Source organism: Hylobates moloch, unplaced genomic scaffold (genome assembly GCF_009828535.3).
Source record: "Hylobates moloch isolate HMO894 unplaced genomic scaffold, HMol_V3 SCAFFOLD_4, whole genome shotgun sequence".
Lineage (NCBI taxonomy): Eukaryota > Metazoa > Chordata > Mammalia > Primates > Hylobatidae > Hylobates > Hylobates moloch.
In genome coordinates, this window is record NW_026652279.1 from 61,959,855 (window position 1) to 61,982,827 (window position 22,973).

General features: G+C 39.9%; 2 protein-coding genes across 2 annotated transcripts in view; one reads left to right on the plus strand and one right to left on the minus strand.

Moving 5' to 3' along the window:
• Window positions 1-16,252, plus strand: part of LOC116467018 (filamin A-interacting protein 1-like) — a 100,859-nt gene extending 84,607 nt beyond the window's left edge. Inside the window, exon 4 of the mRNA XM_058437609.1 lies at window positions 15,500-16,252. Within this exon, the coding sequence (XP_058293592.1) occupies window positions 15,500-15,644 (145 nt within the window). The 3' untranslated portion in view covers window positions 15,645-16,252. The remainder of the gene's footprint in view (window positions 1-15,499) is intronic.
• The window catches only part of CMSS1 (cms1 ribosomal small subunit homolog), a 362,094-nt gene that overhangs the window by 333,656 nt on the left and 5,465 nt on the right, over window positions 1-22,973 (minus strand). The window lies entirely within an intron of this gene.

The window sequence follows — 22,973 nt, forward strand, 5'->3', positions numbered from 1 at the left end:
ACTGATCATAAAATTATGAACAATGGAAATCAGAATTTAAGAACAAAGTCTTCCCAACTTTGTCACATAATGGCATAAACAAAACACATGCTTGGGTGGCACTGGGGGAAACAGATAAAGAGGCAGAGATAACCAGCCAAGGGATTCCCATCACCCCAGGTTCCTCTTGGCTGTCCCAAGTGCTGGTGGGGGACGGGGGGAGGGAAGAAATCCATTCTTGGCACACTTGTAACTAATAGAGTTTGGGAGCCAAATTTGGGCTATTCATCAGCCCACCCATTTTGAAAGGATTCAATTTCTTATGTGAGCTACAGAAATTCTCTATAATAAAGTTAACACCATAAGTCTTGTGTTCTATTATGATAATGCACAAATTCTCATTTAATCATTTGTTCCAGATTTTAACTATATAGAGGCTTCCTAAGTAGTTAATCTAACATAACTGGAAATTTACCAAACCTTCAAGGAATACCTCTTTTTTAGAAGTACCTCTACTGGGAGGATTCCTTCAGTATAATAATTTGTATCAGCATCAAAATAAATTTTAGGAGACAGATTAATAACGTGTAGATTATTACAAGTGTTACTAATTAAAGTTCATAAAGGCAGCATAATTTCTGCAAAACATCTTTTTTTCTATAGAATTACACCTAAAATGACACACTGTAGATTTCTGGCCTTTAATTTTGAAAAGATTTCTTATTTTTTTTTGTGTGCGTATGAGAGAGGAGACAGAGAAAGAGATTAGAAGATTACAGAACTTCCTTTTTCATTGACATATAATCATAGAACTCTCCCAAAAACCAGGAAAGAAAGAGGAAGTGACACTGGAAAACCTTCAGAAATCTTCGTATGAAATATGTGGGGGTGGAGGGTGGTATTCTTTGGTCCATGAGGGCTCACAGAAGATAGACTGCTTTTTCGTCTCTCTGAAAAACTCATACCATTCTTTCATTGGTCTAAGTCCTCGCTTCAGAACCAAGTTTCATTTTACTCACATTCCCACTATCTCTTTAACTCTTTAAAAGGTAGAATCCTATCACAGATTTGAATGATTTTATCATGTTTTTTCTATTTAAAAGCAATGGCAAAACCTTCCCCAGGAGGATGCCACTGCTCTCTAGGGGCACTGACAAAAATAAAATGGTCATCCTTACTAGGAGGACGTTGTGTATTACTACACTTGAATCTGTACACATGAGAAAGAATCTTGATACTTGTTCAATCAAGATCATGATAAAATTACATACACTCTTTGTAAGGTCTCCACAACTATATTTTACAATGCTAAGACATTAGGCTTTGGGTCTTCATGACACCCATTTTATTAGTCCATTTTTATACGGCTATAAAGAATACCTGAGACTGGGTAATTTATCAAGAAGAAAGGTTTTATTGATTCACAGTTCCTCATGGCTGGGGGAAGCCTCAGGAAACTTACAATCATGGCAGGAGGCAAAGAAAAGCCAAGGCACATCTCACCTGGCAGCAAGAGAGAGAGAGAGTGCACAGGGGAAACTGCCACTTTTAAACCATCAGGTTTCATGAGAACTCCCTCAGTATCACAAGAACAGCAGGGGAAACCGCCCCACGATCCAATCACCTCCCACCAGGTCCTTACCTTGACACATGGGGATTACAGTTAGGAGATTTGGGTGAGGACAGAGCCAAACCACATAACCCATAAAGGATAAAATTAGGGGAGCTGTGAGATGGTCATAGAAGGGATATTTTATCAAAAATGTTTAGAGATTTGTAGTCTAAGGATTCCATGGTCTTTACTGGTTGAAGTAAAACTCCCAATAAAAACGTTTTGGTAGCTTCTTTGATTCTGAATATTTACAAAGTGAGTCTCCTTTGAAATATGTTGGACAAAGGCAGGGAAAGACCTTTAAATTAACCAACACTCTAGCTTTTTCCTATACCCTGGTTTCTGTTATTGTTAAGATTTTTTTCCTCCAAATAATCATTTTGCTTTGTAATCCCAAGAGAAAAGATAGTCAGGCGAAAATGCATGCCCCAAAACTCTTATAGATCAGCGTGTCTCAAAGTAAAATCCAAGATACCTGTGTGAGAATCCCCTGACATTAAGTTCCACTTAGAGCTATCCAATCAGAACCTCTGGGGGTGTAGGGCCCAGAAAGCTGCATTTTAAAAAACTCTTCTGCTGGTTAATTGTGCCCTAAAGTGGTAATTCAAATTTTGATCTTTTTCTGGGCTAGCAATATGCTGTAAGATACTCTCTCCCAGTGCTGGGTAGTGGCAGTGAGCCACAGCTCCCAGACAGCCACACAATCATGAGGGTAAACAACCGATACTGTACAGCAGCAGTTCCCAATTTGGCACAAGGGACTGTTTTCATGGAAGACAATTTTTCCATGGGCGGGGGGTTGGGGGGATGGTTTCGGGATGAAACTGTCCACTCAGATCATTAGGCATTAGCTAGATTCTCATAAGGAGTGCTCAGCCTAGATCCCTCTCATGTGCAGTTCACAATAGGGTTCGTGCTCCTATGAGAATCTAATGCCACTGCTGATCTGACAGGAGGCAGAGCTCAGGCAGTAATGCGCGCTTGCCTGCCACTCACCTTCTGTGTGCCGCTCTGCTCCTAACAAGCCATGGACTGCTACCAGTCTGTGGCCCAGGGTTTAGGGGCCCCTGCTCTACAGTGTACTGTGTTGCTAGACAATTTTGCCCAATTGTAGATTTATGTAAGTGTTCTCTGAGCATGTTTAAGGTGAGCTAGGCTAAGCCATGATATTCAGTAGGTTAGGGGTATTAAACGTATTTTCAACTTTTAATATTTTCAACTCACAGTGGGTTTATGTGGTTTTAACCCCATCATAAGTCAGAAAGCATCTGTATTGACAAGCACTGGCAAATGTATTCTGACCATAGTCCCTCTCTTTAAATTACACCTGTCCTAGGAAATGTGGCTGTTCTACCCTCTAGTGGCTGGCATGACAAACAGAAGGTTTATTCTCCAAGTTTCCTTTTTATTTAAAAGGAAAGCTCAATAAAAACTTCCATTTTATTGGGTGGGAAGACTCCCAGTTTTATAACTGCAGCAAAGCATAGATGCCTAAATCTTTGGCTGAGCTGAAGCAGGCTGTCTGACACCTACAAGGTCTGTTTCTCTCTCAATCCCAGGCCCTCAACTTAAATCTGTAGCATTTCTTGGGAAGGGTCCAGAACACACATTCAATAACGCAGTTAGATGAAACAAAACAAAGGACTCCATTCAACTTATGGCACAGTGAAGCAAATACAAGAAAGGGCAAGGAAGACAAGTAGTTTACTAAGGTTCTCAAACCTTAAACCCCATTTAAATTCATTTTACTTAAACTCCAAGCCCTTTCCTTTCCAGCAGATGGACCCTTTCCATTCCTCAAAGTACATCAAGAAGCGTAAAGCTTTTGGGCAGTCAATATGTCAGAGCAGACATCCCCCAAAGGCAACGCTGTAGGGTAAGGAATCTTGAGGGAGTCTAGCGAGTTAACTGGCCAACACCTCTAAGTACTTCATAATTTGATAATGAATTAACACCATTTACATGGGAGCACTTACAAATCTGTCAACATTCCACCAGGTACCAGGTTTTACACTTAGAATGCTGCCATAAAAATGTATTCAGGAATAACCTTTGGCATTGCAGTCAGCCATCCCAGGGATAATCACTTTTACTTGTGGCATCATTTAAAATTTCATTGTCAAAATTGTTGATCAAGAGAAATAAAACTTATTTTATTATTTGAGGCAATATTTTGAAAAACTGAAACTAGTTTTCTTATTTTAGTGAGTTCTTCCTCCTCATAGCCAAATGGTCCTGGTATGATATTTGAGGGGTTACCTGAGACCATCTTTTTTTTTTTTTTTTTTTGCCTCTGTTTTAAGTTATTTATTTCAGTAGGTTTTTGGGGAACAAGTGGTGTTTGGTTACATGAGTAAGTTCTTTAGTGGTGATTTCTGAGATTCTGGTGCAACCATCACTCGAGCAGTGTACACTGCACCCAATGTGTAGTCTTTTATCCCTCACACCCCTCCCACTCTTTCCTCTGAGTCCCCAGAGTCCACTGTATCATTCTTATGCCTCTGTGTCCTCATAGCTTAGCTCCTGCTTATAAGTGAGAACATACAATGTTTGGTTTTCCATTCCTGAGTGACTTCACTTAGAATAATGGTCTCCAATTCCATCCAGGTTGCTACGAATGCCATTATTTTGTTCCTTTTTCATGGCCGAGTAGTATTCCATGGTGTATATATACCACATTTTCTTTATCCACTTGTTGACTGATGGACATTTGAGCTGGTTCCATATTTTTGCAATTGCGAATTGTGCTGCCATAAACACACATATGCAAGTATCTTTTTCATATAATGACTTCTTTTCCTCTGGGGTAGATACCCAGAAATGGGACTGCTGGATCAAATGATAGATCTACTTTTAGTTCTTTAAGGAATCTCCACACTGTTTTCCATGCTCGTACTAGTTTACATTCTCACCAACAGTGTAAAAGTGTTCCCCTTTCACCACATCCACAACAACATCTATTATTTTAATTTTTTTGATTATGGCCATTCTTGCAGGAGTAAGGTGGTATTGCACTGCGGTTTTGATTTGCATTTCCCTGATAATTAGTGATGTTGAGCATTTTTTTGTATGTGTGTTTGCCATTTGTATATCTTCTTTTGAGAATTGTCTATTCATGTCCTTAGCCCATTTTTATGATGGGATTGTGCCTCTGTTTTGTTTAGCTCTTTAAAGGCTAGCCATGTTTGGACAAATACAATATACAAATATAAGCCCTACAGACCTACAAAGCCTACCTCGTCCTCAGCCATTCCTGAGGCTTTTGGATAGGTGGAGGTGAGGTTACTAATGAACATTCATGCCTGTGGTGGTTACAAGCTAATACAGAGGGAATTGAGACTTCCCAGAGAGGACCTTTTAGAAAGGTCTAAACAATAGAGGGAGTTATCTGCTGTTCTGGCAAAAGGCAAAGGTGGTTGGTTATCTAGATTCTTTTTCTGCCACAGGCATAGTAGAAATGGAAAGCTCCAGTTTCTCTGAAAACTCTAGTTTATGATATATTTGAAAGAAACAAAGGTACAATGTATTAACACAAATATAAACGTTCAAATGTGCATATACTGTGGACCAATCTGTCAATCAAGTGAGTGGAAATGATCCTTATGCAACCAAACTTGAGTCTCAGTGACATGCACAGTATCTTAGTATGCAATATGTTTTCTTCAAAGCATCACATGTACACAATCGATCAATCCACTGATCATGACACATTAAACTGTGTACCTCTCACTTGCCACTGGGACAGATATTATGGAGATGAAAGATTCACTGCCCTTGAAGAGCTTATTAACCTGGGCAAGAAATGAAACAAGAAACAAGAGTATCAGACAACATTTAATCAAGTGGGAAACTGTCAATCTCTACCAATAAACTGGAGATTAAGGAAGACTACAGTAGATTAACAAAGCCTCGGTTAAGTGAAGTGATTGGGGGAAGGAGCACTGGAGGCAGGCAAATAGATCAGGTTCTAGTTTATGCCTTTTCTAGTCAGCTGTGAGGCCCTGGACAAGTCATTTAACCTTTGTGAAATAAGCGAATTGAACTTGGTGATCTTTAAGATCACATCTGGTTCTAACTTCCAATGACTTCTGAATTTGAAGTCTTGCCACCCTCCTTAAATCATTTAAAATTCCTTTTGGGAAATGAAGTTGGCGCATAAATAAGCCAACAACCTGCATGAGTTTTTTTCCCCCAGAAATTAAATTTCTTCCTCATTTTTTCACTTATAGATGTCAAAACTACTAGATGTTTCCCTCTCTAAGATTCTATGAATTGGCTGGGCATGGTAGCTCATGCCTGTAATCCCAGCACTTTGGGAGGCCAAGGCGGGCAGATCATGAGGTCAGGAGTTCAAGACCAGCCTGGCCAACATGGTGAAACCCTGTCTCTACTAAAAACATAAAAATTAGCCGGGTATGGTGGCGGGCACCTGTAATCCCAGCTACTTGGGAGGCTGAGGCAGGAGAATCGCTTCAACCTGGGAGGCAGAGGTTGCAGTGATCCGAGATTGCGCCACTGCACTCCAGCCCGGGCGACAGAGCAAGACTCTGTCTCAAAAAAAAAAAAAAGATTCTACGAATTTCTCTTACCCCTAATCCTATCAGCTTTTCCTCCCCATTAGAGCATTCTTTCAACTTTAGGACTATTAATGGTTTTGGCCTGGTTAACTCTTTGTTGTGGGGAAGGAGGAGGTGTTCATGCACTGTATAATGTTTAGGAGCATCCCTGGCTTCTACTTACACACCATGTAGCATCCCCCAACTGTGACAATAATGTCTCCAGACATGGCTAAATATTCCCTGGAGGGAAAAATTGCCCTCTGGTTAAAAATCACCACATTAAAGAGATGGACTAAGTGACTCTATAAGCCAGTTCCACTCTTATATAACACTGTAGGAAAAATCTGACAACTCATATGAAAACTCCTATGTCTGGTGTCTAGAGATGAGAACTTTGAATCTGACTAAACATAAGCCTCAAAGCAACTTCAAAAACCTATACTGAAGAGTTTTGTTGTATAATTGTTTCCACTTACTTGACAAACTGGCCCAGAGCATGTTCATACTTGAACATTTATTTTTGTATTATTACAGTATTTTGTACTTCTGTCTCTTTCAAAGATACCTAAATTATAAACTAGAATTTTCAGGTCAACTAGAGCTTTCCATTTTTCATGTGCCCTTGGGAGAAATAGAGTCTAGAAACCAACCACCTTAGCTTTAAATGGAGTCGGGGGAGAAGGGAATTGGTTTTCAGCAGGAATCCCAAGAATTGAAGAGATAACTCTCTACTGTTTAGACCTTTCTAAAACATCCTCTCTGAGAAGCTGCAATTCCCTCTGTATTATTAGCTTATAACCACCAGAGGCATGAATGTCTTCTATTAGGATACAGGCTTCCTTCATTCCTCAACCAATCACCTACAAGAATGAGCCAACAAATATTTATGAAGCACGCAATATTGCTCATTGTTGTGCCAGGCAGCAATGCAGATGTTAAAGTTTGGAATAAAAGGTGGGAGTTAAGGCGTAGCTTAAAAGGTAACTAAGAGCTCAACTGTGCTCAGCGAGCAGTGCAATGTGGATGAAGTTGAGATGGTTGGGGCAGGATAAGGCTTAAAGGGCACAGACCTGTTGATTGTGAAGAACCATGAATACAGCACTAGGGAGTCTCTGTGTCTTCACAGAAGGTTTCTGCGTAGTGAGGTAACACATTATAAAAGGGAGGGCAAAAAACAAATCCATTATACAATATTATTTTATTTTACAACAACCCTACAAAGTAGGTATTATGACAACTTCAGGGATAAGTAGATTAAAACTCTGACACCTAAGGAAAGCTGTTCCAGGTCATCTTGTTAGTATGTCACAAAACTGAGGAGTGAAAACAGTTTGATTCTGTTGCCCCATTCTCTTTCCATGGCAACACACTGAGTTGCAAGGGGTTTTAAATTCATTATAGTTGAATTTGATCCTTTCCACTATCTGTGGTAACAGACAGGTTATCTAATGTTACCTCCTTGTGCTTCACCTCACAAATCTGCCACTTCAGCCAGAACACTCAGAATGTTCCTAAACATATGCAGGGCTTTCCCCTTTCTCCTCCCCACTTCTCTACATGGACACAATTTTCATCTCTTGTCAAGTGAAGTAAGACCCACACTGAAGGGTCTGTATCAATGCTCGCCTCTTCTGAAACCTTCCATGATCACCATAGCCAATAGTGATTTGCCTCTCCTTCCAACTCCACCTGCTTCCCTGAAGCCACTGTTAGGGTGACAAGAGATAATGAATGTGAGAAGCCAAGCCCCACACAAATGGGCAGGCACAGGGAAGACTGACCTGGGATAGGAGATGTGAGAAAGCAAGTCCAAAGAGAAGCTCATGTTCTCATTAGGAGACTGTTCTCAGAAGACAAAAGGTGCAGTCAGTGTCCACTTTATCCTAAGGCAAGATTCTATAATCAAAGGACACAAATGCCAAGCATGAAGAATGAGCTTGGACAGGCAATCAATACGTGCAGAGTAGGAGGTACCTGATTAGCCTCAGAGATGATGGGACAGAAATGCATCAGAAGTGAGTGAAAATGATTCATGGAAGGAGCATCACAACCATGCACATCTGAGCTTATAAGTAGGTGGCTGCCTTGACAGTCATGATAATGACCCAAGACTTTCAGAAAAGGCAATCAAGGGATCAAGGTCCAGCCACTATAAAGACAAGCACCACCAACTTAGGCCACATTTGGTGTGATTCTGCCTTTGCAGAAACAGAAAATTTTCCCAGATGGTACACTCTAAATCTGGATTTCTATTTCTCAAGGAACACTGTAACTTAATAAGACTGGCACTCCCAAAATCATTTTTTAGAAATAATCACTATGTATCTTCCCAGGTCAGAAGGAGAAGTGTTAGAGTTCAACCTTGTCAGTCTCCAAATTCAGGAGTACAAAACTGCAAACCAAGGAAGCATCCCAAGTAAAAACTGCCACTGCAAAGGAAAGTTGTCAAGTTGGCTCCTATGTCTCCCCTCACAATACAATAATCTGCATCAACACAGACACTCTTCAAACAACTCAAAGTAATTCCTCAAAAATGCATTATTATCCTTTACAATTAGTGGTTTGGCTGTTTTTTTTTCCTCTCTTCTCTTTAACCAGAAAAAGCTATTCTTTTTCTATTCTTATGCCTTTTCATGGTGTTCTTGCCTGAATTCACTGTGCCTGAGATCAGTCACTTTTGAAGCCTCAGAAAACCACTGTTTTATATAAACAGGAGCTAACTAAAAACTGCAAGAGGTCCTCAAAAGTTCCATAACATAAGAGGCAGATAGTTCTTCCTTTAGGGTAACAGGGAGGGAATCAGTGAGTAGGGATCATGCTGAGAAGAACAGCTCTCATAGTAATTTATATAAGCAGCCCATTTATTTCATATGAAATTTTCTGATTATAAGAGTGTGTATTAATTACAGAAACTGAAAAATATAAATGCTTCTGAGGCTCCTGATTATAGCTTTTAAGGACAATGAGAAGACTAGGGAGAACAATGGACGATTATTACTATTTTTTTAGGCCAAACCTATCAAATATGGTCCTATTCCAGGTTTTTCTCAGACTGCTAATGAGGAAGGAAATATGCTTTAGGGAGGCTATCCTGTCCTTACTGCATGGCTCTGTGCCACGAAGTGGCAAACCCTTCTGAGAGTACAAGTTTATGTAATCTGTTTGGTTCAGACACAATGGCTGAGGGGCCAGCCAGGTTACTGGAAGAGAGGCGCAGGATTTCCTTTCCCCTAGCAAGCCAATCACTCCCTGGATAATGGTTCAATCACTATGTACTGTTCAAGTAATGGGAAGAAATGCCTCCTTAGGTGGCTGTTCTCAGAACTAGTTACATTCTTATCAGTAAGATAGAGTGGCCTTGTGCAGAGGATGTGGGCACATGGTAGGGTCCCACAAAATTCATCTCAGGCTCCAGGAAAGGGATGTAGAAGTACCTATGGTGGGAGAAGAAAAGGGCGGCAGCTGAGTGGGAATTACATTTTTCTCTCTGGCTGTCTCAGGCACTAGAATAGTATCAACAATTTCTCTACCATGATCCTCAAAGCAACATCTCCAAAATTTCAACTCTACCAAACAGTTCCACATGGAAGGCCCAACTATACACTTCAAACTTAGTATGTGCCCATAACGCAATATACTATCTTTCTTGAACTGCTCTGTCTCGCCTCTATTGATGGTCCATCACCTTCCCCACTGCTCAGGTTCAACATCTGGGAACTATTTTCCACTTCTCTGCTCATCTTCCACTCTGTCATATTATTTCTTTCTCTGTCCTCCCCGCTTATTTGTACTACTACTCCCCAAGCCCAGACTTTAGGACAGATGGTACTGTAAGATAGTTAATCTACTACACTTAAATCCTCACCTCTATAATCCAGCCTTAAATACCATTCTGATCACGGCAATTCTCCAGCCTCCCAGAAAACAGCACTTAAAATTGCTTAGCGCCCGAAGTCCAAACCTTCTACCGTGGCCTTCATCTTTCGTTTCATCTCCCTTTGAAACTCCGGACATACCCTCATATCTTCACCAGGACACCAGACTAACTATCCTCCCACATACTACTGGGCTTTCTTACCTTTGATCATGCTGTTTGTAGGGCTGAAATACTCTTCTTCCTTTGTTCCTCATACTAAAATCCCACTCATCCCACATGTGTCACTTCCTCTGGAAAACCTTCCTTACTTTTTAGTTTTCCACTGAGTTTCCAAAACTGCTGTCTGTAATTCTATTACTGCACATCATTCTGCCTCATAATTATTTGTTACCCCTCCTATGCTATCATCTCAAAAGCAAGAATCAGTTATCATTTATTTTTGAACTCCTTATATCAATGTTTCTTAAAATGCAGTCATTGACCACCTTCATCAGAATCACATATGACTTTGCAGAGTTTCACATTCCCAGACCTATTAATTCCCACTGCAGTGATTCTGCATCCTAACAGGCTCTCTGGGCATATAAAATTTAAGAACCATGGTCCTATACTACCCAGGACTTAAATAGTGCTCATAGTAGGTGCTCAACAAAAGCTCATATGGCGAATAAAGCACCTGGTAGCCATAGCTGGCCTACATTTGTTCTTTTCACAGAATCACAGAATGTCAAGGCCAAAGGACTTTCCAGGTGATTTAACAGAACTACTGCATTTTTCAAACAAAAGACATGAAAACAGGAAAGAACAGATAATGTTTCTAGGTGAACTCTAAAAAAGAAAGATTCACAAGGACCAGACAAAGTAGCATAAGGAGGATAAAGGACATGTGAGGGGGCCTTTTCTGGGTCAAAGGTGGTTAGTATAGCCCAGGAATCAGTACTGCTTATTCAGCTGCCTTAACTCCTAACCTTAGCAACATATTGCCTATAAATAATTGGAGAGAGAGGAAAGTTGAGAGATAAAGCAGGAAAACAAGAAAGGTAAAACAATCAAAGAAGTTAGGATTATGACCAAGAAATAGGCATCTTAAGAAGTGATATAAGGAAAAAGACAAAGATGATGATGATCATCACAACAGGAACAACTAACACCCGAAATTTTAGATGGGCCAGGGACTTTACTACACAATATCTCTACTCCCCAAAGAAAACTTACAAGTAGGTATTTTAATCCCCAGATGAAGATTACAAATGAGGAAACTGAGGTTTACATGGGTAAAGTGTTTGCTCAAAGAGACACAGCTAGTTAGTGCCAAAACTAGAATCAAGACCCAAGACTGGCTCCACGGCTTGTGCTCTAGATACTACCCAAAGGCTGTTATAAGATGTAAGCCTGAGAATGACTAAAACAATTAAATGGGTGCAAATGAAGAAATGAGAAAGAAATAGGAGAGGGGAGGGAGGAAAGGGTACAAAACAAGAAAAGCTGAGTAAAAGGAAAGAAGTTCATAGATGGATAAAAAGAGGACAAATGAGGAAGACAAGTATTTAAGGTTAGTATATTTTATTTTAACAAAGTATTGCTACATCTGTTGCTTGGTCTGACACAAGGTGGGGGCAACTGGGTTTGGAGGGATTTTGAAAACTTTATTTCAATGTTTATTCTTGGATTGCCCCCACTGCCGACTGTATAATTTCCACAGAACGAGAGATTGGGAGGTGACTAGGCACAACCACAAACCATGATACATTACAGAATAAAGAAACCTATTTACTCTAACCTTTGCATCAGATACTGGACAACTCTTTAATATAAATCATAGCAGTAGAACACTATTTAAAACCAAATGATCTCTCATAGGAGGTTAATGAGAATGAGCTAATCAAATCAAAGGGCTTCCCTTTGAAAAACTCTTTCCTGTATAAAGTGTAAAACTTGTAGTGATAAAGTTTTATTGTTTAATAGGGGAGCTCTGAAAAAAATCAAGAGAAAAGAGCCAAAGCATCATTATGAAATTTTGGGCCAGCTGCCGGATTCATTATCTCTTATTTCCATTCCACCACTCCCCATAAATCAGCAGTGATTTGTCAAACAATATAAAAGACAAAAAAAGAAAAGAAGGCAATAATATTTCAAATATATTTTTCTTCAGTTTAGCATTTCCTTCTTTTCATCACCATATCCATCATCATTACTTATGTACTTTCCCATTAAACACTGAGATAAAAACAAAACTACAAAAACACTGTCAATTCTGATAACACATGGCCTTGGCCAAGAATTCCACAGCTGAGTCCCCAAGGAAGTAAGCAGCCCTGAATCCAACCACTGTCCCACACCACCTCAATTACCACATATCAAAATGACCAGAGGTCTCTGAGAGTCTTCAACTTCTCAACCTCTAGAGCTAAGGTGTGATGCAGTCCCTGGAGTCAGGACCGCTTCTGAGAACACACTGCTTGCTTACACAACATGTTGTCAATACAGCTCAAAAAGTTCAAAGCACTTACAAAATTAATTTCATTTAGAGAAAAGGAAACATCCTGACTCCAGCTGTCTGAGATCTGATAGTTTCCCCATAAATGCTGATTTTGTTCTAGTATATTTGTGCTCCATGATAATGTGAAAGAACAAGAGTCATGTAGAAATCGGGCTATAGAACTGAGACTTTGAATACAACTGAAAACACTTCACCTTTCTATACTTCTTTTGATCATTATGACTCAATGCCTTCTAATAACTTACTATAAACAGGGAGTCTTCTAGATTGCTAGGTTTCTTTTGAGAATCTATGGATAAAACAAACCAATACTTTTAGAATTTAATATATTCCACGAATATACTCCTCTTCTTTCTACTGCTCTCTAGGTGGAACCACTTCTTCTGCCTCACTGAACTCAACATCCTTCAGACTTTTAAGCAATTCCAAATTCCAGTCTTCATGTTGAACTCGGTTAAGCATTTATTAAAAAATCGTTTTCTTCTATGAATGAGCTTTCCAACTTGCTTAATCTCCTCCAAGACATCTGCTTTCTGATGAAACCCAGGAGCCTCCAACTCTGAGTAGAACATTCACTGTGTGGTCTTAAAAGAGCCATATGCATGGATTTCTCTTGCAATATGCATTCCAAATTTGAACAAAACTTTCTTGGAGCTATTTGACATAATGCTCTATAAAAATGATCCAAGAGATGACACATTTTAATGCTCCATACCTCATTTACTGAAACATATCCAAGGATAAAAGTCATACAAGAAAAAAAAAAACCTTTTTTTTTTTTTGAGATAGAGTCTTGCTCTGTGGCCCAGGCTGGGGTGCAATGCCATGATCTCAGCTCACTGCAACCTCCGCCTCGTGGGTTCAAGCGATTCTCCTGCCTCAACCTCCCAAGTAGCTGGGATTACAGGAGCGCGCCACGACGCCCGGCTGTTTTGTATTTTCAGTAGAGACAGAGTTTCACCATGTTGGCCAGGCTGGTCTTGAACTCCTGATCTCAAGTGATCTGCCCGCCTCAGCCTCACAAAGTGCTGGGATTACAGGCGTGAGCCACTGCGCTAGGTCACCCCACCCCGCCTTTTTTTTTTTTTAAAGATTTGGGAATGGCTGGGCGCAGTGGCTCACACCTGTAATCCCAGCACTTTGGGAGGCCGAGGCGGGTGGATCACGAGGTCAGGAGATCAAGATCATCCTGGCTAACACAGTGAAACCCCATCTCTACTAAAAATACAAAAAATTAGCCGGGCATCGTGGCGGGCGCCTGTGGTCCCAGGTACTCATGGCGTGAGCCCGGGAGGCGGAGCTTGCAGTGAGCTGAGATCGCCCTGCACTCCAGCCTAGGCGATACAGCGAGACTCCATCTCAAACAAACAAACAAACAAAAAAAAGATTTGGGAATGACAATTGGGTTTGTTCTGATAAAATAACAAGCCTTTGCTGCCATCTAGAGGTAAAAAACTATGTAATGAAATTAGAGTTACCTAGAAAACAAAAGCTTGCACATCAATGGTGTAGAAACAAGTAGGAGCCCGGTAATTTTCAGGCAGCTGGGCCTGAAAGTTATCAGTGACCACCATCCCAAGCCACATTTTCTTCACCAACACATATCAGCGTTGCTCAAAAGAAATGAGCTCCACCAATACTGTGTGCCATACCAATCTGTCGTGGCCTTTCAGAGTGTTGAACTATGCATACCCAGGTATGCCAGAGTTCCAGGTGAAGAAAACATAAAGCTTACATCTAAAGGAAGTTCAATTACGGCAGCACTTTTCCAAGTGTGGTAGGCCGACCACCTGAGTCGAAGAAATCACTCTGAGAGTTTATTAAAAATGTGAATTACTGGACATATCCACAAACCAGTGAATTACAATGCATAGGGGTAAGATTCAGAAATCTGCAATTTAAAAAGAATCCCAACATAGATTTTTGTACACTAAATTGGAGAACCAATCTAAATCTTGATAAAGTTACAGGACATCACAGAAATCCATCTTGGGAAGGATATTATTAATGCTATAGTCACAATATTAGCAGACTTGATTAGTCTGTCACTGACTTCAACTGCAGCTTCTACTGCTCATGGCTTGGATAATATGGTTGTTCACAGAAATGTCCTCATCTCCGAGTTGTTTCCTTCCTTTTTTGTCTTTTAAAACAATTTAGTGTTGCTTTTTCTCATAGCATACTACCTGTAAGTCCACTAATCAGGATTAACAACCAATAGCATGGGTGCATTTTCGTTTAGTATTTTTCTCTTCGCGTGTAAATAATTAAAGCATGTACACAGTTTTAAATTCTACTTTTAACATTTCTAAGTAAATATTTTCCTGATGCTTTGGCCTCATTAACATAGCATGTTGTCATAATTATACTATAATTCATTTAACACTTCCTGTTCATTTGACTGTCCATTTTTCATCATTATAAACAATGCTAAAATCAAATATCCTTGCCTGCCTGTCTACATCCTAGAAAAGATTCATAAGGCTCTTGATACATACCACCAAGCTGTTCCGCTAATCATCATTGGAGCTGCCCAACTCACCAAACTCATACTGTGAAAACTTTTAAAAGTCTAAAGGCCCAAGTCAAATGCCATATTCTTCATGAAGCACTCTTAAAGACAATCTCATTCGAAATTAACCTTTCTCTGGCAATCTCATGGCTCTTTGTTGAGATTAATTTGGGACACTACTCCTGTTTATGTACCACTACACTGTGATTGCCAAATATCTATTCATCTCTGTATCTACCACTATCTCTATCAAGAACTGTGCACACAGCACACATTCAACACAAACTAGATTACTTTACTGACATTTTTTTCTTCAACCTGACAATCTTTAATCTGATACATCCCCAGAAACTGGTGCTTTCAAAGCCAAATCCTCCAAACTGACTCCATGTCCTAAACAATTTCTGCTTCTCCACCGACTGTACCATTAATTACCTTTTGTTCTCTTGTTTAATTCAAGATCAAGGAAGTACGAAAGCAGAGAATACCAACACGGATCCCTAAACCAAAATCTACAGGCATCACCAAGATTTCCACTAAAGCCCCCACAGTGCCTATGGATAAGCCTGTTTACCAAAATGGCTGTGGGGAGCTACACATCGTGAGAACTGTCACCTCCAACACTTTCCTTCACATGGGAGGGAGAAGGTAACTCATACCAATGCACTGCTTGGATACATTCATCTACAGAAATATACGGAAAGCTAAAATTACCACTATGAAAGGCCAAAGGATCATCTCTCCAGGAAATGGCGAAGCAGCTTGGTGGACCTGATGAAGATCATCCCCAAAAAAGCAGCACATCTACAATTATTTTATTTCTATATGTGTATATGCACATACAAACACTTGCAGGCCTAGACCCACACCCAAATTTACCCATTTCCTCATCTGACATATAATCTAACCCAAAGATGAACTATCTAAAATCAGCCTGGGATAGGACTGAATTCACTAGAACAGTTCAAGAGTTTTCTGGTGAAAACAGAGGTAATTCTTCATTCTACAGAACTTTGCTGATTAATCATATTTTGCTAAGAAAAGGTGATAGCAAAAATTCCTAATCTGAGTCAAGAAAATCAGATTTTTCCATCAAGATGACAGGACAATTAAAATCACACTTTAAGGTCTAAAACTATGATTTCTTTATGACCAGGAGGGAAAAAGCAAAGTGATAATTCTTAAAGGAGGAAAAGCATAACAAAAGTGAGTAACAGCCGAATACGTCCTTTGTGCAGAATACCTGACAATCACCGGTGTAGTGAGCATACCTGACCACTGGCACTTAGTCTCCTATCCCATTTTTCCAGTATGTTTCCCCTCCTGTATAAACCAGGACTCAGAATCATATTGCTAGGCTTGTAAAACTAACAAAAATTTTAGATTGGTATTGTTGCTTTCTATAGCAATAGCGGCATATCTGAATCAAAGGTCAATAACACTGAGATATTTTAGGGAGATATGAATCAATGTTCCAGGTGCTCGAAAAAATACACAATTTATCATCTCACAGGAAATTGTTTATTCATATCTCTTCTCTGAATAAACACTATCGAAAATCAGTTGATTCAACAACAGCTTGGGGTTAGGAGACTCAAATTCCAATCCTAGATTTTCATTCATGTGACAACGAGCTTTGCATTCATCAATCTAAGCCTTGAGTTTCCACATGTAAAACAGGAAAGTGAAATAATTCCTCAGGTCCCTTCCAGTTCTGATAACCTATGAATATGCCCAACTATTAATACAAAATGTTGAATTCAAACATTCATCTATAAGGCTAGACACAGTCCCCTGGCAGAAAGCTAAAGCAATTCTTTTCATCACACTGAAAACTCTCTTTTAATTGAGAGAAAGGTGTGCCTGTAATTCAGTGTGGACAGAGTAATACAGGACATTTTAAGACAAGGCATGTTTGACACAAAAGGCAGTTCAAAAAACATTTCAAAAAGCTTCAATTGAGGGGGGAAAAAATCAATGGAACGACACTAAATATTTTTTGTGATCCTTCACTAAAAACTGGAAGCATGACCCTGGAAGAAATCCTCGTGGTTAAGGACTGCTTTAGCCAGCTGTCCTGGGTTGGAGCCAGCAGAGCAAGAGCAAAGGAACTCCCATTCCCCATACTTATCTAACTAAGTCCGCCTCATTGCACTAATGCCACTGTACAAACAACCCCAGGCCCCTGAAATTTCAAGGAGGAGAAGGAGCTAGAGGCCTGGGCAGCATTGAGAGGGATGATGGGCAGCATTGAGAGGGATGATGGGCAGCATTGAGAGGGATGATGGGAAGCATTGAGAGGGATGATGGGCAGCGTTGAGAGGGATGATGGGAAGCATTGAGAGGGATGATGTGCAGCACTGAGAGGGATGATGTGCAGCAGTCCTAGCAGGCAAGTGGCAGAGGGCAGTAGGGGGAGGTCAAATGAATTAAAAGCCTGAAATGGAAAAGTTTAAGTGAAAGGAAAGCAGGAAGAGAATAGTCGAAGGGGATGGACTACAAAAGAAGGCGAAGACTGGGCATGGTGGCTCACACCAGTAACCCGAGCATTTTGGGAAGCTGAGGTGAGAGGATTGCTTGAGGCCAGGAGCTCAAGACCAGTCTGGGCAACTTGGCAAGACCTTGTCTCTCCGAAAAGAAAAAAAAAAAAAGCCAGGTGTGGTGGTGCACACCTGTAGTCCTACCTACTTAGGAGGAAGAGGCAAGAGGATTGTTTGAGCCCAGAAGTCCGCGGCTGCAGTGAGCATGATCACACCACTGCACTCCAGCCTGACCGACAGAGCAAGACCTTGTTTGTGGCGAAAAAAAAAAAAAAGGGTGCAGTGATGAAGCTCTAACATCAAAAAAAAAAAAAAAAAAAAAAATACACGTATGTACAGAGTGCTAAGTACTGTGCCTCACGTAGAGCAGGTATTTGATAAATCTAGAGTGAATAGAGAATGAGTAAATGAAGAAGAGAAGGCCATTCAGTCAAGACATTTTCTCACTTGAGAAAACATGCTAAGAGATAGCAACGGTGTATGACAGGGTTAGGAAAAGTAGTTATGCCCAGGTGACATTCAACACTGGTAATTATGCTAATAGAAAAAAAACCCATTGGAATCCCTTAGTGAAAACCAAACAGGTTGAAAAGAAGCATAAAACAGGAGAAACAACATGCACTAACAATAGTCCCAGAAAAACAAAATACCTCGGAAAAAATTTTACTCTGAAGAGAAGCACAAAATATGTTGTATGTTGAAGATTTCAACATTGTTTTCTCTCATGTCAGGGGACTTCCTAAAGTACATTTTTATCCAAGCCAGCATAAGTTTAAGAGGAAGCACAAAAAGAGGGACAAGATAGTATACAAAGTACTAAAAAATCTGGGTAGAAGCCAGGCACGGTGGCTCACGCCTGTAATCCCAGCACTTTGGGAGGCCGAGGTGGGTGGATCACCTGAGGTCGGGAGTTCGAGACCAGCTTCACCAACGTGGAGAAACCCCGTCTCTACTAAAAATGCAAAATTAGCCGGGCATGGTGGCGCATGCCTGTAATCCCAGCTACTCCGGAGGCTGAGGCAGAAGAATCTGCCTGAACCCGGGAGGCGGAGGTTGCAGTGAGCTGCCACTGCACTCCAGCCTGGGCAGTGAGAGCAAAACTCCATCTCAAAAAAAAAAAAAAAAATGTGGGTAGAAAAATGTCGACACTTCTATGGGAACCAGCAGAAACTCATCTTTAAATGGTAATGCAGTTCTAATCCCATTAAGACAAAAGTCTTCAAAGTAAAGTTATACTGGCCGGGTGCAGTGACTCATACCTGTAATCCTAGCACTTTGGGAGGCCAAGGCGGGCAGATCACGAGGCCAGGAGTTTGTGGCCAGTCTGGTCAACATGGCGAAACTCTATCTCTATTAAAAACACAAAAATTAGCTGGGCTTGGTGGTGCATGGCTGTAATCCCAGCTACTTGGGAGACTGAGGCATAAGAATCGCTTGAGTCTGGAAGGCAGAGGGTGCAGTGGGACAAGATCATGCCACTGCACTATAGCCTTGGTGACAGAGTGAGACTCTGTCTCAAAATAATAATAATAAATAAAGGTATATTTTAACAAAAGGATTAACAACCAAAAACCATGCTTATTTCAAGCAATATGTATTAATAATATAATAAAAATGCAAATACAACTATAAAGTGAGAATACTATTTGGAATTCAAAACAGTAATGTCTGACCTATATGTAACGCAACTGAAATATAAAGAATCTTACCTCCTGGGCATGTTGTTTCTGCAAAAGTGTGGCCTCTGAAGAACAATGAAAATAAAAGAAGCTGACCTAATAATTCTAGAGTGATTTCACTTGATGAACTGTTTTAAAGGAAGCAGATAAAAATCCAAGTGAGTGAAAAGAAATCCAATTTGTAACAAAAATGTTAAAAACCTGATACTTTTAAGCTGAAGTCTTTTCTTGGTCCTTCATTTATTTACCTTCAAGGTTTCTGAAATAATCTTGAGATATTTTAGAATCAAACACCTGATTTTAACAGATATGTGACTGGTCTAATACATGGCTGATAATTACTAAGTAACAGACTAACTAAGGTAAAACACAATTCTCTCTGGATTTGTTTCAAATTTCTTCTCCTGAAGACATGTGACATACAATTCACGATGTGACTTTGAGTTTGGGGCAGCGTTTGCGAACTGTGGTTCACAGGCCAAATTCAACCCACTGTGAATGTTGAAAAACAATCAAAATAAGACAATTTGGTGATGTGAAAATTACATAAAATTCAAATACTGTTGTCCATAAATAAAATTTTATCGGAACACAGCCATACTCATTCGTTTACATATTTATTTTCTATGACTGCTTTTACACTGCAACAGCAGTTATGACAGTGATGACTGGACCCGCAAAACCTAAAATATTTATTATCTGGATTTATATGAAAAAAGTTTGCTGACCTCTGGTCTAGTGTGAACTAGAACAAGGAACTCAGAAATAAGAATTTAAGAGCTTGATCAACTACTTTTTATAAGCAATATTAGCCATTTAAAAATCAATTAAGAATTCTATGAAAGCTGATAAAAATGGGGAAACTATATTTCAAGCTGTGATATATTTAGTCAAATGTATAATTCTATGAATGCATCTGAAGTGTTCCACTAAAGAATATCAGATTAACAACAGATAAAAAACTTGTGCTGGGCCGGGCTCTGTGGCTCACACCTATAGTCCTAGCACCTTGGGAGGCAGAGGCAGGCGGATCATGAGGACAGGAGATCGAGACCATCTTGCCTAACATGGTGAAACCCCCTCTCTACTAAAAATACAAAAAATTAGCCAGGCATGGTGGCACGTGCCTGTAGTCTCAGCTACTTAGGACGCTGAGGCAGGAGAATCGCTTGAACTCAGGAGGCGGAGGTTGCAGTGTGCCAAGATTGTGCCACTGCCCTCCAGCCTGGGGGACAAGAGCAAAACTCTGTCTCAAAAAAAAAAAAAAAAAAAAAACAGATTTGTGCCACAAAATAATATATTATTATTGAATCTGAGGGAGGAAATGGAAGTTATGTATAGGCCTTCCACATTTATGAGTCATATTTTTCAAGAGATTCATGGACATTTAGCAAAATTATAGCAGGAACTACCTGACATGCAATTTAGGGAAACATGCATAAATTTCCACCTTTAAATGTTCATAATTGTCAAGAACCACTCATTTAATCATCTGAAAGAATTGTGGAAATTATATGCAGTAAATTAAACCAGACCATGAAGGTTATCTAAGGGTCCATCTGTTACAGCCTTCAAGTATAGAGCAATGACTAACAACAGTCATTTTTCTCCCTCCTCTTTCTTCTTTCCTTCCCCTTGCTTTTAAAATTCATCCTGTCTCTGTGTTTTGCCCTTGAATATCTGTCAATACTATCTGCATTTTGACTGAACCACATCAATGTGTAAATCCTGTAATGTAAGCTGATTATGTTTTTTCCCTCTAATTCTGGTACAGTGTCTAAAACAAGGCTAAGCATGAGAGCTTGACGAATGATTATGAAAACAACAGGCCCAGAAGTCGATCCTCTGTTGTGTGTTATTAACATCTCCTATAAATATTCCAAGTCTGAATTTTATATGTAGAGACAATGCCTTACAACATCTATAATGCAAGACTATCTACATGTAAAATTAATACTGTAAAGGTTTAACTTTGGTGTGAAAAAAGAAAAAACACAAAACAAAAAAAACCTGGGTACTTGGGTTTAAAGAAAAGATCCAAGGTGCTCCCCTACTCCATTTCCAGAAGGAATTCAGCATGGATAAAGCAATATAATTTGAAGAATATACCATAAAATGATATTACAACAAAAATATTTACAAAGCTCATTTCAGCAATCTCAAAAAGAATAAGCACATTGAATCTAGGTGACAAAAGCTGTCACCAGTAAAAATTACAGGCTTATTTACAAAGAGTTTGTTGTCCTCTTTCCAAATGTAATTTATAAAATTAAATCCAAATATGGTTACAATAAAATGTTAGTAAGACATAGTTTTACAAGGACTACTAATGTAATTTTGAAAACAGAAAAGCAGCATTTGCCAAATCTGTCAAAAGCCTGGACAGGAGTTTGACAAATGTGCTAGCAGATCAAGGTTCTTTTGATAAAGATCTCCTAGGTTGAGGTCTTCAAGGTGTGACTACGAAATATTAATAATTAATTGGTTAACTAACAAATACTTAATGAGTGCCTTCTCTGTACCCAGATACAACTCTAGGCCCTGAAACTAAAGCAAACAAGACAAACGAAATACCTGCTCACATGGAGCTCTTACAGTCTAGTGCTGGGAAAAAGTAATTAATTTAACGAGGAAAAATTATAGTTGGTGCTAAGTGCTCTGCTGAGAATTACAGTAACATAATAATTTAATAGATTTTGTGATAATGTAATAGAGCACCTATATAGTTAACTCTAGACTGCCTGATCAAGAAGTGCTGCTCTGAGTAGGTGACGTTTGAACTGAGTACTTAATGTTAAGACAGAGCCAGCTGGCCGGGCCTGGTGGCTCACACCTGTAATCCCAGCGCTTTGGGGGGCAGAGGCAGGCCGATCAAGAGGTCAGGAGTTCAAGACCAGCCTGGCCAACATGGTGAAATCCCGTCTCTACTAAATATACAAAAATTAGCTGGGTGTGGTGGCAGGCACCTGTAATCCCAGCTACTCAGAAGGCTGAGGCAGGAGAATCATTTGAACTCAGGAGGTGAAGGATGCAGTGAGCTGAGATCGCACCATTGCACTCTAGCCTGGGCGACAGGGCGAGACTCCAGCTCAAAAAAAAAAAAAGAAAGCCAGCCAATCAGAAGGACAGGACAGAAAGGAAAAGAAACAGCTAACACAAACGGCTAAGTAAGACAGAATGAGTGTGGCCTACTGAGGAACAGAATGAAGGCTGGTGTGGGTGGGACAGCATAAACTATAGGGGAGTAAATAGTACAAGACCTGGTGGCCACCAGCCATGGTAAGTAATCTGAATTTCATTCTTTGTGCCAGGGAAAAAGCTATTGGAAGGTTTAAGCAGGAAAGTGGCCTGACTTCTTTTCAAAAGACCTCTAGCTGGTGAGTGAGGGACAAGGTGGAAACTCTGAGCCCTGTTAGAAGCTTATGGCAGTAAGGATGATAATGTATACTCCAATGGAGGCAGAGCAAAGAAAAATGCAAAGAAAGAATCAGGATATGTTTTGGAGGTAGTGACAACAGGACTTGATGGATGAGATATAGGGGTGAAAAAAATAAATAAATCAGAATACTGCTAGGCCTTTGTGAAATTGAGTAGTTAGTGGTTTAATTTATGGAGACAGGAAAGTCTGGAGAAAAAGCAGGTTTGGAGAATAATTCAGTAGCTGGGTCTTGTTTACATTTGACATCCCTATTAAATAACTAAGTAAAGATTTAAA